This window comes from Thermobia domestica, chromosome 10 (genome assembly GCF_964235325.1).
Source record: "Thermobia domestica chromosome 10, izTheDome1.hap1.1, whole genome shotgun sequence".
NCBI lineage: Eukaryota > Metazoa > Arthropoda > Insecta > Zygentoma > Lepismatidae > Thermobia > Thermobia domestica.
Window position 1 is genome coordinate 18,315,450 of NC_137463.1, and position 19,516 is coordinate 18,334,965.

The window sequence follows — 19,516 nt, forward strand, 5'->3', positions numbered from 1 at the left end:
CTAGTCTGTGATTAAAAACGTTCCTTCTGGATTTAGCATAGACTTCCTAACTTTTGAGCGCCTCTGACCCTAGTTAATTAACTAACGGGCACTTCAGTAACGGTTTGCGCAAACGCAACATAACATTTGCAATTTAATTGCAATATTGTGGATGGCACTTATAACAACTTCTTGGTATTCAATTTTTACTCTGCGTTGCTGTACGCAGAATTTTAAGAATAATGGTGCGGAATGACCATTAAGTTCTACAAAATTATTTTTTTTTTTTTAAAGTTAGGAAAAATTGTAATTTTACTGTTTTAGGGATTCATTTGCCTCTCTTTAAATATCAGAATGTTCAGTATACTTATGTTGTCGATTGAGTGATATGATCTAGAACCGAGATGTAAATCCGGACTTAGGAGTAGTTGAGCCAAAATTTCTCTTGTAACAAAAATCCTCCATAACCTTAATGGGCCTTATGCAGAGTCGTTTTTGACGTATGATTAGTGTCATACTAAAAGCCTGACTACTGCAGGAAACATATGTTAGTCGATATCTTTAGTATAGCTCTAATCACGCGTCAGAACGACTCTGCATAAGGCACATATGATTATCAATCATACGCCAGAAATTATTGAGCAAATCTTGTCATACGGTCGTTAAATGGATTTAAAATACTATTCACTTTAAAAATAATACAACAAATATAATTGTGCGACGTCAAGGAGTATAAGCTGGAAAGAATATCATAAACTTTTACTTTTGGTTATAGCACATCTGAACGCAACCGAGGGTTTCACATGATTGGAACATCAACGAATAGCAGCAACAATTCTGAACCTGGAGTGTGAGACGTCAACATGAGTGAAGAGTTTCTGCTTGTTTGTTGACTGTGTGAATGAAGTTGACATTGGTAACGAGTGTCTGAGTATAATTTAACGTTCTGAAAGTGTACATATACAAAATGAGTGATTGAAAATCGGAATGACACCTACGCCGGTTCCAAGCCCTGCTGTGTTTGACGGATCAGGGCAGAATTTCGTTCAGCTGGGACTTACTTCTGGTAAAGTGATGGGGACAAGCGATTGGGATAAAATGCTTCCTGAACCAGAACTTCTGGGGAAGTATTTCCATGAACTTTTCAAAGTGCTGCCTGATCAACAAAGGTAATTGTTTATTCCATTCTATGCCATTGCGTTTATGTGAAACCTTTATTAATGTAGAATGCAATGTGACAGTGTTTTGTAACAGGTAGGAACATGACTTAATTCAAATAAAAAATGGATTAAGACGGATCATTCATAGAATTACATCGAAACCCAAACTAAGAGAACAAGATACGGTACCTGCCTAACCTAATCCAATCTTTCCTCAGAGCAAACCCACAGCGTATGCAGAAACACGTAAAACATTGAAAGAATCGTTATGAAGCCACGGCAGCTCAGTTATAGAGCGTTCATCTGTGGAACGTGGGGTCCTTGCTTCAAACCTACCGCCAAGTGAACTTTGTGATGGATAAACACCTTAGGTTTTCTCGGGGTTTTCCTACTTCCTTCCTTCTACCATTATCATCCATCTCATCACCGTCTCTCTCAGCCTCGATGCCCAAAAATGTTTTTCAGAAGCAATCTGCACAAAACACGCCATTTAGGTTATCTTCATGAGGAATCGTGTCAAGATAAATTAACATTGGCATTTATTCCGAAGTTGGTCGTCCTCCAGGATTTCGACCAAAAGCTCTTTTTTCTGAAAAACTGTTACACTTGCACTAATTTATGTTAATATTGTTAGGTTATGTACAGATTCACTTTAGGGAGGGGCTACACTGTAAGTACACGATAAGGACTGTTGTGCAAAACACTAACCAAGTTGTGCTAGGTGGCCACTAAAACACGAATGCTATCTAACCGAATCAGGGCAGGAGCGCAGCAGGTGACAGAGCGGCAGTGAGGGGTGCGTCCGTAGACAGGAGGCGCGTTAGCAATGGTGGGTATACACAAACTAGGATATCACAAAAGATGGTATATGGCATAAATTATTTACTTGTGTTGAACTATATATTTGTACCTTACTAAAGACGTTATAGGTATTATCACGATATGTTTTCATTGCTTGCATATTTGTGTTCCAAAGTAACACAACTCATTACTAACGTAAATTTCGCAATTCAATGAATCACTTAACTACTAGAGATTTCTATACTCGCGAGTCATGACTTAATACATTGACTTCAGATTCTTTACTTCACTTTACTTACTCTGGTTACTAGCTATCTTACGTGCGGATCCGTACGTAACAGATTCGACTTTAATATATTTACCATGCGGTAACCTTGCTGCAAGTAGTTCTCTCTGTTTGCCAAATAGTTCCATGTTTATAACCGCTTACAAATATATTAAACTCAACTTTCGCTCTTCTGACATATTATAAAGCACACAAACTAGGAAATAATTAATTTATTCCAGGTAAATATTCAAAATTTTGCCAGACAGAGACGACAAATTTGGAATTTAACCCTGAACATTTTATGCAGGTTCTTGTATAATATTTATTTTAATGGCAACTATAATTCCCTCCGTTGGTAAATAGCAAAAGTGCAAGGCGAAATTTAACGATTAGAGCTTAGATGTAAGGTCGTCTGATTTTGGAAAATGGGTCATTCTATATCAATTCAACACAGTGACTTAACCTCACCATCTCAGATTTTAATGAAATTTCGTACATAGATGCTCTAAAATAGACTAAGAAAAATACCAATTTCAACTTTATATATCGTCCGGTATTTAAGATATTGCTGTGTAAAGTTGGAAAAAATGCCCAAAATAGCATGTTCAATGTATTTTCAAATTGGAATTGCAGATCTAATTAAGCTAGCGAGCTGGTTGAGGTGTCATTTTACACCATTTTTCATACCCTTTCCTATGGTATACAACAGCGTTTCCCAACCGGTGTGCCGCGAATGGGCCGCTGGTGTGCCGCGAGGAAATGAGAACAAAATTATTAATTATATAGGAACCTAATTGCAAGACGGGAAATATGTGTATTTAAATTTCACATTACTGTGAACCTCTACAATGAAAAAATACTGTAATTGTAATATATTATTGTACATACATTACTACTACATAGATTGTATTTCGAAAACAGAATTTTATTAATATTTAAAATTGTGACTTATATTAACCATGTTAATAAATTATAAGTTTCACACTGTGTTACTCATCTGTTCATTTTTAATGTTGAAAAAAGTATTAATTATCATTGTTATGATCATTATTGTTTCTTTATTGTTACAGATTATTTCGTAATTTGAAATTTTAAAATCTCATTCTATCCTTTCGACAAAGCAAACACTCATACAAATTACCGCAATTCTGCTTTAAAAGTACATGAGATTTGTTTGTTCGTTCGTAATTTAGTTATCTTCCTTGTGAAAGGTTGGATACATTCTTCGAAAAAGAAAGTGTATTTTTTAAAAGACTGAGTTCTATATTTCATTGGAATTGTTTTCTATTTTTTAATTTGAATGAAAAGTAAGTATAATGATTTACGATGGAGGAAAACCAGTGATCGAGCTTTCTTCTTTGTGAGAAGGAGGTCAATAATGAAAGAAAACAAATACGACGGTATTTTCTATTTACAAATAATAATAATAATAATAATAATAATACCTATGAGTGTGCCGCGAGAATTCAAGTTAGACCCCGTAGTGTGCCGCAAGTTGAAAAAGGTTGGGAAACGCTGGTATACAATAACATATGGGCTAATACAAATTTTTATTTTCAAAATCAAAATTTTTCAGAGAGTACATATTTTAAAGTTTTGAAATTAATTCACAAATACATAGTATTGTTGTAAAGCACTTGACAAAATATGAATTTGGAATGGTAATGGGTTCATTGTTAAAAAAAATTCAAAACTAAAACTTATTTTTAAGGAATATTCTGTACGTAGGCTAATAACACAAGAATACTAAGTTTTACATTTCTATAAAAACAAAAATGAACACTAATCTGAAGAAAGAGTACAGATGATATCATAGTAAAACTTTTCAATAAGTAATAGGATATGTTTATCGCCTGAAATTTGGAAAAGCCACATTTGTTCGGCATACATCACTTTCAAGGCGAACATAACTTCTTCCATCGGGTGTTACAGGATTCACAGTTTTAGAGTTTTACGACACACGGTTATGCCGGTTAGGCTAAAGGAGACGGTGATGATAACAAATGAATGATATGGTGGAATGAAGAAAGTGGGAGGAAACGGGATTTGTCCACCACAAAGTTCAGTTGGCGGGAACTGGGATCGAACCCGGGACACCAAGTACCAGAGGTAAACGCTCTACCACTGAGCCACCGTGGCCCCCTACAGGATTTACTTTTGTCTGAACGTCCACCAGGGCTGGATTAACCTATCTGGTGGTACGGGCTTTAAAAAACTTCACCGAATACATTTCTGTGAAATTACAGTAGAAAATTTAAGGGAATATGTTTCATATTTTTGGTCATGTTTTATTTTATGATGATGATTGTATCTTCATGATTCTTTTGAGATAGCCAGTTGAAATCAAAGTGGAGGCCCGAGACTATAGTCTCCCTAAGCCCCCCCTCTTAATCCGACCCTGACGTCCACTACAGACATGAGCTCCTTTTCGTGCCTAAGCGGATAGCGTACGCGCCTTTGGCATGGGAGACCCGGTTTCGATCCCCGGTTGGAGGTCAGGTGGTTCGAATTCCACGTTAATCAGTAGGTCCACGTCTCATATAGCCTCGCAGCTGAACGGAACGTTAAACTCAAACTCAACTCAACTCCACTACAGACATGTATACAACATCAGCGTTTCTTGGATATGAGAATCATGGAGATGGCCCAAGTGGATGAAGAAAAGTTATTTGTACTTTATCAAGTTCTTCATTTTTTCTGTACCTGAACCACCAATTTCCTTCACAGGCAGCGGTGACTTAGCCTGATATTTCTTCTAATTGAAGTTTATTTGGAGAATGGCATTTCCTTTTCCAAACCCTGCAAACCATCTGAAAAGTGTTTTACCAATAATGTTGATATAGTTTTCGGAATGAATGCATGATATTGTTGTATTCCTTTGATAGTCAATACCTGATCGAAGCGACTTTCCAGGAACATTTCAGCTACAGTATATTCCTCTTGGGTTGAGTAGGCAGAATTTACTTTGGTAATGTTTTCTACTGTCCACTCAAAAAGTTGTCTTGGGGTATGAATTTGATTGACATAGGATCTTTGCAAACTAGCACAAGCTGCCAGTCTCTTTACTGAACCGCCTACTCCATCGCAAGGCCCTTTGCCATGTGCTATAGCCGAGAGGTACCACCTTCCTTTCACTTTAAAAGCTGCCTCATGAAAGCAGAGGCTCAAAAAGTTTTTCTTATTTTTGTAATTATTGCGCGGTAGATCTGTTGAAAAAAAAACGTTTGGAAGTTTTTGATATTTAGATGTAAAAAAAATGATATAAGTTTTTTTTGAAAGGTGTAAACAGCAACTGTATTGTACTCTAGTCAATCGGAAACAGCTACATATTTAACGTGTTCAGCTTTGTTTTCCTGTTTGAAATATAAAACAAAAGGATGCATTGTGACCTGTTAGCTTGTCCAGTAGTAGCTCTGTGCTTCATCTTGTAGCGCTGTACAATAATTTTCAGAAAAATCACAGATGACAGCAAATTCTGATTCTTTGAGATTTTCTTTTGTGTAGTTAAGGAAGGCCCCTGTTGCTTGCTAATGAACTCATGCCTACCCGCTAGCTGCTTCAATTCGTTTCGTTTGTTTAGGCTTAACGTCCTTATGTAACAGCGAGCTTATGAAGGATTTGACATTACTTGAAGTGGCATTTCAACCACTACTCGGTTTCCACCTGGAAAGAAATTTTGTGGGCTCATCGGGACTCCTTAATAAAAAGGCAAAAATTAGATTCATCTAACATAGATGATTCGACATATGTGAAAACGTCACTATGAAATGCACGTGGAATTTGTGATTACGATTTGTGGCATTTTTGCATTTTTTTTAAAATAATAATAATAATAATAAAAAACACCTGATTTAAACCAGCCAACCCTGTTGTTGTACCAATGCTATCTGTATACTTTTAACAAACCACGTTTATTTACAGTAACATTTTTAATTGTAAAACTTGTATTAATATTATTTTAAAGTTCAAAAGTATCAGCACTTTAACTTGCTCAAAGTTAGTTTTTAAAGTGTGAGGTAATAAGTATAGCCAGCAGATTACATGTTGGTATGATATGTTTTAGACCTATTACTGTACTCTTCATGTTAGTGTTCATATTTATTCCCACAAGTTAAAATAATAATAATAATAATAACTGCATTCGTGTATTTTTCAGCTAGGTTCAGGATATTAATAAAACCTATAGTGTTAGTTTTAAATTTTTTAACAATGAACCCATTATCATCCGAAATTCATATTGTGCCAAGTACTTAATAACAATATTAGCTATTTACGGAATTAATCTCAAAATTTTAAAATATGTACTTTTTGAAAAATTATGAAGTAAAGTTTTGATTTTGATTTTGAAAATAAAAATTTGTAATAGCCTATATGTTGTATACCACATGAGAGCACATAAAATATGCTCTAAAATGACACCTCAAACAGCTCACTAGCTCAATTAGAATATCTGCAATTCCAATTTTAAATTACATTGAACATGCTATTTTGGTCATTTTTTCCAAACTTTATATAGACCTATCTTCAATACTGGTCGGTACGTGACGTTTGGGCCCCGCCGTTTGGGCACTGGACGTCTGGGCGCGAGTTAAATTAAAAAGTCATTATGTTAGGCGCTGAGTACTAAGTTCGAATCAAAATATCACAAGGTGTCTACTGTAGTGGAAGTCCTTGAATTATTCTGGATTTTGTTTTACATACTAGAAATACTGGAATTTCAAAATTCTAAAAACTGAATTGACAATTAAACTTTGTAAATTTAAGTTTCAACCAAAGTTAAGTGTGCTTTTTAATTGATAACTTTTCAAGCTAAAGGTAAGTAGACCAGACTACATATGATTGACTGCATTACATACATAGTGAGCCTATTCCATTAAAAAACTTAAAGCAGGCCTTCTACTGTAGTTATGCAATAAGTGTGAATGTCAAACACATTTCTAGTGGCTAAATGACCAATATATGCATACTTAACTATTATTTTTTCACTTTAAAATCGTTCTTTTTTTCCTTTCGTTACTTTCTTTAATGCAGATTAAATGCTTACAATGAGACGCAAACAGTGTGTTACGTTTTGATTTTTATATTGGAATGTTAATTAAAAAAAAAAAAAAAAAAAGTGATACCAGAAATACGGCATACTACAGTTCCTAAACTCAATGTCTTAGACACCCTGTATGCGAAATATGTCTTAGACACCCTCCATGCGAAATATCTTTCCCTCAACTCGATTAGGATTTAGAATTTTTAGATTTCTGGGCTCTCGGCATCTAAGGCCATTTAGCCCGTCATGTTTGACGGAGCACACTATCCGGGGAAAGGGAAGGAAGGAAGCGGCCTGGACCTATAAATTAGGTACCACCCCCTCATTTGCCTGGTGTGAATGAGGAAAACCTCATTCAGGGTGGCTGACCTGAAAGAGCATGTTACACTTTTTCGACCGAGTGTCCCAACCGGGAATCGAACCCGGGATCGCTCGCACCGAAGGCGAGAGTGTTAGCGACTACGCTGCAATCTTTTATTGGTAGTTCTTTATTGGACTTAAGGAAGAGAAGAGTATGGCAAACGTAATACGAAAGAAAACAAATTTTAATATTCATAAATATGTAATTATTAACTTTTTAGAAAAATACAAAAATTAAATCAATATGTTTCAATTAACATTAAGAAAATTAACAGTTCGTCTGATTCCTTCATTTCCTAGCTTTCTTATATAATACAAAAATTATATCAGAAGTACAAGAATTCTGAACAAGCGAAAAATCAATCCATGACGAGGTTAGGCAACAAATGCCACAAGCGCATTGAACTATTTAATTTAGATGAATAAATAAGATAGAAAATATGCAGATAAATGAGGTGAGATCAAGACAGAAGTTTGGGAAATGTATATATATATCTTGATTCACGCTTAGTTTTCAGTGTCTAGCTTACTTTATATGTCGTAAATTGTGATTTTTACTATGTTCCTCGCGCCTAAACGGCTTTGAGCCCAAACGTCCGGCGCCCAAACAATAGCGCCAAAATGTCCGCGCCCAAATGTTGGCGCCCAAACGTCCTGTCCCGATACTGGTCGATATATAAAGTTGAAATTTGGTATTTTTCTTAGTCTATATGAATAGTACCTCTGTGCAAAATTTCATGACAATTTGAGATGGTAAGGTAAATTTTGTTCTCAAATTGTGTTGATTTGACCTGAAATGGCTCAAATATAGTTAGAATCTCATCATATATTAAAAAAAAAAAAAAAAAAAAAAAGTGAATTACAAATTTCTGTATGTGTATATCACAAATATCTCTAGATGGCAGTTATTAACAAAAATAAAAGGAAGAAATGTAAATAGCTAGTATCCATTACAGCGGCTGTTAAGAACATAATTCTATACTAAATTATTTTCTGTAACACCTTGCAAACAATATGCACTGGATGATATATTACTTCCATTTGATACAGGTGAAGTAGATGATGATCATGAAAAATATGACTATAAATATTTTATTATTTTTCAAATTTCGTCATTTGATCATTTGCAAATTCCTATTCTCGTAGGGTTTTCTCATTGTAGTAGATGTAAGCAAAATTATGGAGTCGTTGTGAAAGAAAAGCGTAAATAATAATAAAGCGGCTCTGTCTAAGTTAAGTACATGTTGTAAATACATTTACTGTGAATTTAAAAAGGATGGCATTTAGTATCTCCCCCAAAGAACTCCGGAGCCGGTACGGTGACATAGTGAGCCGTGTAAACTACCTCGTTTATGCGTATATACACCATCGCCGACGCGCCTGCTCCCGACGGACGCACCCTCCGCTATCGCTCAGGCCTCCCTGCTATGCTCCTTCCCTGATTCGGTTAGGTGTATTCGTGCTTTTTACTGGCCATCTAGTACAAGTTGATGTGTTGTATATGCACTGTAGTTTTTATGCCATACGTCTACACTGTATACTCATCACAATTACAAATAACGAGACGTAATCAGGGCTAAGTGAGGCAGAATCACTACCAAATGATTTGGGGGAGAAACTAAATAATACTCTTAAAAATGTTTACGTTTACGAGGGCAACAACCAACACTTCGACGAGTTCTACTCTTTTTTGAACCTTCGGCATCCTAACGGTTTATGCTATTCACTTGCGTTTTCTCTCCCTCTGGTGTCTTTTCGAAAAAAAAAAAAAAAAAGGCAAAGATAGCTAATCGAAGGAGTGAAAGTTTATAATATTCCGTCTTAAAATGGTAATGCTGGGGTTAAAATGAATGATTGCATATGGAAGAGGACTGTTTAAAACATTAATTTTCGCCGAGGGAGTATTTCCACACAGTGTACGGGAGCTGTATTTTATGTTGATTAGTGTAGAGCTACTAGTCGGAAACCATTACAAGTGCTACAGAATTGTTAAAATGAGTGAGTGTATATGAAATAGAACTGTGTTAGACATTCATTTCTGCAAGTGTAGGGCAGCTTTTTATTTACACGTGTAGGGTTACTAGTGTAAAACCTTCACAAGTGCTATAGAAACTTATTTCAATACAAAAATCACTAAGGAGTTTGTAAATACAACATACAAGCTCCTGTCTGTTCTACTAACCTAATCTATGTAGCACGCGTTAATGTGTGTGTGTGTGTGTGTGTGTTTTTAACATGAATAATATTTTTCTTGCCACATCAGTTTGCACGCATATTTTCAATCTGCACGTATTTAGTTGGGCAAGCGTCAGTAAAATGACAGTGTAGAATATCTTAGACAATTAATTAGCCTAAATGCAGAAAAATGAATAATATATATATATAATATATATTCATTTCCTGAAGTCCTACTGTAAAACTGTCCGAATAAAAGTGAAAACTCACTAATAGAATACGAAAATGAAATGAGATCTTTGAGTTGTACGTCCCACGGTTATGCCGGTTAAGCTAAAGGAGACGGTGATTATGAGTAACGAATGAAATGGTGGAATGAAGAAAGTGGAAGGAAACGGGAGAACCCCGAGGAAACCCACGCACACGGTGTTTGTCCACCACAAAGTTCGCTTGGCGGGGGCTGGGATCGAACCCGGGACCCCAAGCACCAGAGGTGAACGCTCTACCACTGAGCCACCGCGGCCCAACTAATAGAATAGGAGTTCGTATTTTATTAGTTTATGTCCGATTATAGAAAATACAGCAACTTACTCGTCCCAATGCACTTCAATTGCACTAAACTAATTCAGCAACCTCTGTTGTTGTTGTCTATGACACTAGGAAGCTTATATGGAAGTTATTTACACTTCTCAGAATTTTATCTTGCACTTATTCATGCGTTCAGTTAAAAAAAAAAAAAAGTTTAAATTCTTGTTAGTTTAAATTTCGTGTCATGCAGAGTACACCAATGGTGTGTAAAAAGACTTTCACTTCATCATTTTTCTAAAAGTACAAAATGAAATTCTGAAAAGTGAAAAAAAAAAAAAACTTTCATGAGTTTTTCAAAGCTACAGACGAAGACACCAGAGATTGCTGAAATAATTAAGTGAAATTAAAGTGCATTTGGACACAGTGAGTTGATTTTTTTTTTATACTAATTAATATAAATATAGGTCAAATCTTATCCTTAAATACATAAGCATTATAGTGTCCTGTTTTTCTTAATATCAGGCTTTCCAATGCTCCTGTATTTCCTACATTTTAACGAAACCTCCTATATTTATGTGGCATTGCTACTTCCACTTATGAAAATAACATAAGGAAATAAAGTATGGGTGGTTGGAGGGCCTTTTGTCTCTACAGTTGTGTGATTGAATGGAGATTCTTCCGTGTTTCGTCCTTACACTTATCGAAAAGTCTTGGTTTATGGAAAAAACTGTGTGGTGATGTTAGATACTTGCCCGTGGATCAATACTGGGCAAGAGTATGTGATATAAGAAATTAATGTGGAATAATTAAATATCCAATTATTCTAAAGTGGTCAAAGCTTGCCTGTCACTATTTCATGATAGTGCTGATGTTGAACGTGGTTTTTCAGAGAAGAAACACATTTTAGGAAGTTATCGATCCCATCTTTCACACGACAGATAAAGGTTCTGAGGCCTGTAAAGGACAGTATTAGAATGTGTGGAGGAAAAAATGAAAACCTACTTGTTACAGAGCAATTAATAGATGCTATGCAGAACGCCTGGAGAAAGTATAAAGATTACTTAGAAGCATGCAGATGCAAAAAGGCCGCAGTGGCAAAGATTTCCAGAGAGGAAAGTGCATTAAGAAATGCGAAGCAAGAAGCTATATCAAAGTAAGTTTCAAAGAGTGAATCGTCTCTGAAGAAATTAAATGAAACTGATGAAACAGTGGAAGTAGCTACTAGACTGATGAAAAATGCTCAGACAAGTTTGTCTTCTATGCTATCAAAAAAGGACATGGCTGATGTTAGTGTTACCCAGGCAATGATCAAGCCCGCATCCTTGAAGATGATGAACTACAAAAAATTCAAGACGAGCAGAATAAAGGGAAATGGAAGATGACAAATAAGCATATTCAGGCATTGAAGAAAATGAACGTGTAACTGATACTTTTACTGCTGTATATATTTCCTTACAGGCACTAAGTTCTGTGTGGAATTGTGTATTCAGATACTTAACAAACCAACTCTGTATCATGTGTTTTGTGATCTTTTTTATGAATTTTGTATTGATTTTTATAACTTATGTACTGTATATTATTATTATTTAAAAAAAAAACACATAGAAATGATAGAATATTGCAAGTGATGAAGTTATTCATATCTTGGAGACTTATACTTACGAACACTGATTTTCTGATTCAGATACTTTTTACACTTTCCTTATGGGCGTTGCTTAGTACTGGTGAGCTACGTGCGAAAATACTAAGAAACTCGTATAAAATGTTGCAGCGAGGTAATTGATTACCCATTTAGATATATTTAGAGTAGATTGTATGTTCATATAACAATTGGTGTAATTTGCTTTTTTTTTTTATTTTATTTTATTTTATTTTTTTTTTAATTTCTACCTATTGGATAATTGAAATGTTCCTTTTTCACAACTTCACGAAACCTCCTATATTTTTTCGTCCTGATTTCCTATACATATATACAGATGGTAATCAGAAAAATGGAAACACCTGAACGAAATTGCAACTTACCAGATTAATATGGTGTCGGGCCACCTTTCGCCTTCAGAACAGCCTTGATGCGACGTGGGATGGAGGCATAGAGGTCGTGAATGGTAGCAAGTGGAATTTTACACCATTCCTCGTGCAGGGCATCGGCCAGTTCTCTGAGAGAGGATGGAGGTAGAAATCGTCGCCGGAGTCGTGTTTCCAAGACGGACCACAGATGTTCAATTATGCTGAGATCTGGGGATTGGGCGGGCCAGGAGAGGTGTTGAACTTCATCCCGATGTTCCTCAAACCACGCTGCAACAACGCCAGCTGTGTGAATGGGTGCATTATCATCCTGGAAAATGGCGTCATTGTCCGGGAACAACATCCGGATCATAGGATGCAAGTGGTCTCCTAAAATTGCTACATAATGGTTGGCAGTGATTCGTCCGCTAAGTGTGACCACAGGACCCAATGAAAACCATGATATTGCGGCCCACAGCATCACCGAGCCGCCGCCATGTTTCACAGTTGGGCGGAGACACTGCAGATCATAAGCTTCTTTGGGCGTTCTCCACACATAAACACGGCCCGTGGTTGGGAATAGGGTGAAGGATGACTCATCCGACCATATCCCACGTTTCCAGTCCTCAACGGTCCAAATTGCATGGTCGCGGCACCATTTGCGGCGTGCAAAAGCGTTATGGTCCCTGATGAGCGGTTTGGCCCGTGCAACACGACCCCGTAAGTTCATGTCATATAATTCGCGGTGGACTGTGATTGTCGAAACAGGGTGGAGGAGTTGCTGATTGAGTTCCTAGGTCACTTGTTCCGCAGTGGCACGACGGTTCTGCGTGACAATGCGCTTTAATACCCGGCGTGACCTGTCACTCATGATTTTCTTCCGCCCACTGTTCCGCTTCCCCGATGTGGTTTTCCCGTATGTTGTGTAGGCCGTCATCACCTTCGACACTGTCCCATGCGACACATCTAACACAGTAGCCACTGCCGTCACACTCACTCCACATAACCGCGCACCAACAATTTGCCCTCTTTGAAAATCTGAGAGGTCTCCCATTTTACACTACCTCTGTCTGCTGCAGCCACTGGACACTGCTGTTCCACTGCGCCTGACGTAGTATGAAGACCGACCTAACACACCATCACCAGCGGTCCGGCGCTGCGGGCGCCACGACACCACTGCCAATCCATACATCTAACGTGTTGTCAACTACAGGTGTTTCCATTTTTCTGATCACCATCTGTATATTTTTCATTATCATTAGAAAGCCTGTAATACTGGACTGCTGAATTTTCGATGAGATGACCTGCCACCATGCTCAGAATGTATAATTAATCGTTCGGTTAATAGATAAAAAATGAACTAAACTTTTCATGATAATACTTCTTGTTAAATATAATATGATCGTATGTGTTTCTCTTTTAACATATGTAATGTGTCATTTGCACAACATTAGAAAGTTGTAAGGCATTAGATGAAATAGGTCTAATTGCAAAAAAAAGCACTAGATTTGCAGACACGTCCTAGTTCTGAACTTCAGCGGCCTAGTAGATTTAATGAAAATTTTCTGAAATGAATATCAAGGTTCTTATTTACATTAATGCGTAGTTTTAATATACAACCTTTGTCAGAAAAGTTCAAGGACAAAGGTCGTAAAAAATAGAAAGTTGCACTTACCAAATAATGATCCTTGTTCCTATCAAAGTAGTCCCCTTGGCTATCTATACACAATTGCCAACGTTCCTGGAGGTCTTGGAAGCAAGCAAGGAAAACTTCAACTGCGATGCTTGTAAGCTCATTTTTCCCAGCCCGTTAGAAACATTATTCAGATTAATAATTTATGTAAGGTTCCACAATATGTCTTTAATTTATGCTCTATGAGGTTATCTCTCAGCTTTCTTTTGGTTCTTGTAAACATTAATTCTAGTGTGAGTATATGCTTTCTCTTTTACCATATACATGTTAGTTACAGTTAACAGAAGAAAATAATAATAAATGTCGTGATAAAACAAAAGTGTAAAGTTTGATTAGGATTAAAAACTAGATATCTGAGATTTCGGCATGTTAACCCGTCATGTTATGAGGGACGACATTCCTCGGGGATCACATTACCCGGGAAATCGAAGATGAAGAAAGGAATGGGGAAGGAACGAAGCAGACAGACTATTATGTTCGGTACCATCCTGGCATTTGCCTGGTATGAATGAGGAAAAAGCTCATCCAGGATGGCTGGTCTAAAAATCTTTTATACTTTTTCGACCGAGTGTTACCACCGGGAATTGAACCAGAACCACTAGCACCAAAGACGAGAGTATTAGCGACTATACTACGCTGGGCCACGTGTGAAGTTTTATATCATAAATCAAGTAGAAACATTGTTAACAACAGACACAAACAAATGTAATCTGAAAGCACTGCATCGTAATTTTTACATTCTGTACACGATATTCATCACGAAGCTTCCTCGTGACAATATGGTTAGAATACATGCCTTCAACGCCAGAGACTAGGTTCGATTTCCATTGGAAGATCATATGGTTTGAAACCCACGTTACCCTCAAAGAACAAGTATATATCTTATTGTTCTAGCTTACCACTGCCCTTAGTGCTTATATCTAGGAAAGAGTTAAACTTCAAACTTCATAAACCGTAGCTCTTTCCTAGCTATACATCTGAGGAAGATGACAGCTTAACTCATCGAAAATTCAGCAGTTCTATACAAAGAATAAGATATTTGTGTAATAAGATAAATAATAACTTAGAAACTCAAATGACCCACAATTAAAAGTGTTAACTTGGATTAATCTTGATATACATCTATTGTTTCATAATTGCCGAAATTTTCAGTGGGAACTCACATCTTCCTCAGCGGCGTTTTCTTCAAGCATCGGCTACAAACACCAACTCACATTTTATAGCATCAATTGGTGTGGTAGAGAAGATCAAACAAAATCCTCCCTTCTGCAAATAAAAATTGTACAAATACCTCGTTATTATTATGAGTAACAAAAGTTTTGTTGGTGATATTAGCAAGGTATTTGTGTTGGTGATAATAGTGAGGTGTTTGTGTATATGTAATTTTTATTTCTGGAAGAAAGGTTTTTGTTGCAGTCAATGTTGTAAGCTGTATCTGGAATTATGTTCATTAATAAGTAAATAAATAAATATTCTACGGTAATCATGTTAATTCAATCATTCATATTTATTTCCTTATTTTGTAGAAGACGGTCGGAATGGAAAAAGAACAAGAAAGGCAAAGGAGCTAAAGCAAAAGAGAAAAGGAGAATTAAGGTAAGTTAATCAAGCAATCAAAATAAAAAAAAAAAAAGGAAAAAAGAATGTGAATTTTCAAATCAATTTTATGAGTATTTGTTGGGATACTTAATTATGTAGTGAAATATCCGATCAGTTTATTCATTCAGTGCTTCTTCATAATATTATATAATTTTAACAATTATTTTTTAAATGATCATATTTTGAAATGTTACATCATCATCATTGTTGCACATATACTGGTGTTGTATATAAATATGAATAAAAAAATAGACATTCGAAGAAACCAGTTGCATGCAGTTTTCATGTATGTATAATTGCATATTGCATATAATACAACATATTGTGCAGTCAACAGTATATATATATATATATATATATATATATATATATATATACAGGGTGGTTCAGTATTGTTGGACAGCCCTGAATAAATCGGAAACCAGAAGAGATATTAGCAAGAATTTGGTGGATCCAGATACTTGTGGAAGGGGGACGTCCTTTGAGGTACCACACAATGTTACCAGGTCAACAGTGTTGCCAGCTCAGTACAAAGTTGTATTTTTTTAAATGGAACATATAGAAGTTTATGCCATCAAAAGAATTAGTACAGAATGTGAATACCAACAAGCGAAACCACACCTGTCAGTGTTGCCAAATAAGGAAGTTATAAAGCTTCAAAGATCAAGAAATTAAAGTGACCGTAGAGCAAAACTAGCAAAAAGGCAAGAAAAATAATACTACGGAATGAAAAGAAGTAACCGAAAGAGTAAACCAAAGAACGCACAGCATCCAGTGAGTAACAGGGTTGCCACAGCAAAGGGGGAAAAAATTGAAAATTTTGCAGTTGCTATAGGAGGAAAAGTGCCCATATGACATAATGCTGGAAACACCATAGAAAGTCTATGTAAGATCCAGGAATCCTAATAGCGTTTGTTCGAAAGCAATATCTCTAACCGTTTCCGAGATACACCAAAGCTGTGCGGAGTTTGCAACACTGCATAATAATTCCCTCGCCCTCCAAACTACAGGAACGAGTAATGAAAATGATACGTCCAACAAAATGTAAGAACTGCACGGGTCTAATCGTCAAATCAATTATGCAGTGTTGCAAACCCTGCACACCTTTGGTGTATCTCGAAAACGGTTAGAGATATCGCTTTCGAACAAACGCGATTAGGATTCCTGACTCTTACATAGACTTTCTATGGTGTTTCCAGCATTATGTCATATGGGCACTTTTCCTCCTATAGCAACTGCAAAATTTTCAATTTTTTCCCCCTTTGCTTTGGCAACCCTGTTACTCACTGGATGCTGTGCGTTCTTCGGTTTACTCTTTCTGTTACTCCTTTTCATTCCGTAGTATTATTTTTCTTGCCTTTTTGCTAGTTTTGCCCTACGGATACTTTAATTTCTTGTTCTTTGAAGCTTTATTACTTCCTTATTTGGCAACACTGACAGATGCGGTTTCGCTTGTTGGTATTCACATTCTGTACTAATTCTTTTGATGGCATAAACTTCTATATGTTCTATTTAAAAAAATACAACTTTGTACTGAGCTGGCAACACTGTTGACCTGGTAACATTGTGTGGTACCTCAAAGGACGTCCCCCTTCCACAAGTATCTGGATCCACCAAATTCTTGGTAATATCTCTTCTGGTTTTCGATTTATTCAGGGCTGTCCAACATTACTGAACCACCCTGTATATAATATATACTCTTGCTCTTTTGAAATAAACTAACGAACTAACCAAGTGAAATAACAATTTTCAGTAGTGTAAGAGAACTACGCATTCTTTACCCAGAAGAAAACTTGAATTAAAATTGGTTGTCCTCTTAGCAATAACTGTAAATAATAAGTAATTATAAACAATGAGATAATGCATCTTGTGGCATCCTTAACCGAAACATGCACCGTTGTTTGATTGCTTCTATAAATTGTTAGCAGATGGTTGGTTAGGTAAGGGTTAATAAATAATAAAATACCGGAAACTAGTCATTCAATTGTTAAAATATTCGCGTGGCAAGCAAGTTCGAGTTCCAGCGGTGGTGAACAATCTGGATATACCGATGGACTTAAGTTTTGCGTAAACTGTTTTCACTGTAATAGAGATATCCTCAGCGTGTCACAAATAACTTTGTTAGCAACCGTGTAAAATTTTTGTTATTCATTGAGTAATAATATGATTTAATAGAATCAAATAATTTTTTTTTTTTAATTCTTGTCATCTTTAGAATATATATATATATATATATATAATATCATTGAAGAAAAGCTGAATGCAATATTCGATTGGAGGATTATATGGACATATAACAAGAATTTCTTCATTAGTATATACTATTAAAAATAACAGCAATTTGTAATTTTGTTAAAGCTTATTTTTGTAGAAAGTAGCTTACAAAAGTAACGCTTGAATTTAGGCTGACATTAAAAGTGTTAAGTATTCACAATTTTATGTATTCACAAGTATTCACAATGTTTCGAGATTACTTACAAGTTATTACTATTGTAGGTTGAAGCGTCAACAGAGTCTCTCCTTGTGACTGCTCCGGAGGTTGAAATCCCAGGCAATGCATCTGCATTCTCCGTGTTTGCCGGTGTTCGACTGGCTGTGCTCGACCGATGGATGAAGCAAGCATGTCAGATATTTCTGGCCTCTTCGTCGAATGTTCCTCATGACAGTGAAGCAGAAAGCGATGATGACACAGACAAAGGGAAAGAAACAAACCTTAAAGTCCCAAAGGTAAGTTTATAGCTGATTAAAATTGTGAATTGGTGTAGAGCAAGCATATCAGACTCAATATCCTTGGTTCAATCCAAGAATATAACAAAAAATATATTTATTTATTTACATTGTCACGTGTATACCACGTGAAGACGTTTGGTTTGTATGGCGTGATAGTTTCTCAATTATTGAAACCGGAAGTGGTAATAGATGTATTGGCTTCCGGTTTTAGTAGATAAGTTAGAGTGGAGATGGAATATGTTCCTGGGATTGCAGAAAACCGCTTCTTTCCATCTGTTACCATTTTTACCCTATAGCGATCACTTTTAATAACTGAAAGTGGTTCATTTGTGCGACTTCCAGTTTGATTGGTTTGATTTGATTTTCCTTTCACCAGCAAGGGTATGTGAGACATGAACCATGGGATCCGAACCACATGAGCTCCCGCTAGAAACCGAATCCAGGTCTCTCACGCCGAAGAGGCGTACGCTAAGCGCTTATCCACGAGGAGGCGCTCATCCAACTTCCGGTTTCAATACACAGATTAGAGTGAGGATGGAATATATTACCAAAATCAGGGTTGGCAAAAACCATGTTTTCGAAAAAAACAAGAACTTGTTTTTTTGTTTAAACCAGTTTTTTTTTTTTTTTTTTTTTTTTTGTTATATGATTTATTCTATGTTACATATGGACAGAAACAAGTTCGTTTCGCCTTGCTGTTATTATGCTGGAAGGAGTCACATAAGCTTAAAGCGGAATCCAATTTGCTTCTCGGCTTACATCCGAGAGAAACTGTCCTCCATTTGGGCTCGACACCGGGACTAATTGGCCACAAATATGATGAGTCTGTTAACTCATTCACGAAGCATTCCTGATAAAAATACGTTGTACTGATCTTTACGTACTTGTAATATAATCGGCAAGAGTCATTTCAGAAGGACAAAAAGATAAACAGTTGCACAAGTGAAACTATTATATAAATCAGGAAACTCCCGCCTTAACCACTGGAAAAATACCGTTATTGCTTGGTATGTAAAATTTTAAGGTAAAAGTATCATAATCAGTACGTTAAAACATAGACGTCCAGGGATTAAATTACAAATTTAGTATGTAGATATCATTTAATAAAATTAAAACTGAAAGTTCAATCCAAGCTAATGTTGAAAGCTACGTAGGCAGTCGATAAATTTTGCCAATTT

General features: G+C 36.2%; 1 protein-coding gene across 10 annotated transcripts in view; it reads left to right on the forward strand.

Moving 5' to 3' along the window:
- Positions 1-778: 778 nt before the first annotated feature.
- The window catches only part of hiw (MYC binding protein highwire), a 638,413-nt gene continuing 619,675 nt past the window's right edge, over positions 779-19,516 (forward strand). For all 10 annotated transcript variants that reach the window (XM_081727817.1, XM_081727821.1, XM_081727823.1 and 7 more), the window contains exons 1-3: positions 779-1,148; positions 15,536-15,605; positions 18,105-18,335. In XM_081727817.1, the coding sequence (XP_081583943.1) occupies positions 967-1,148; positions 15,536-15,605; positions 18,105-18,335 (483 nt within the window). In that variant the 5' untranslated portion in view covers positions 779-966. The remainder of the gene's footprint in view (positions 1,149-15,535; positions 15,606-18,104; positions 18,336-19,516) is intronic.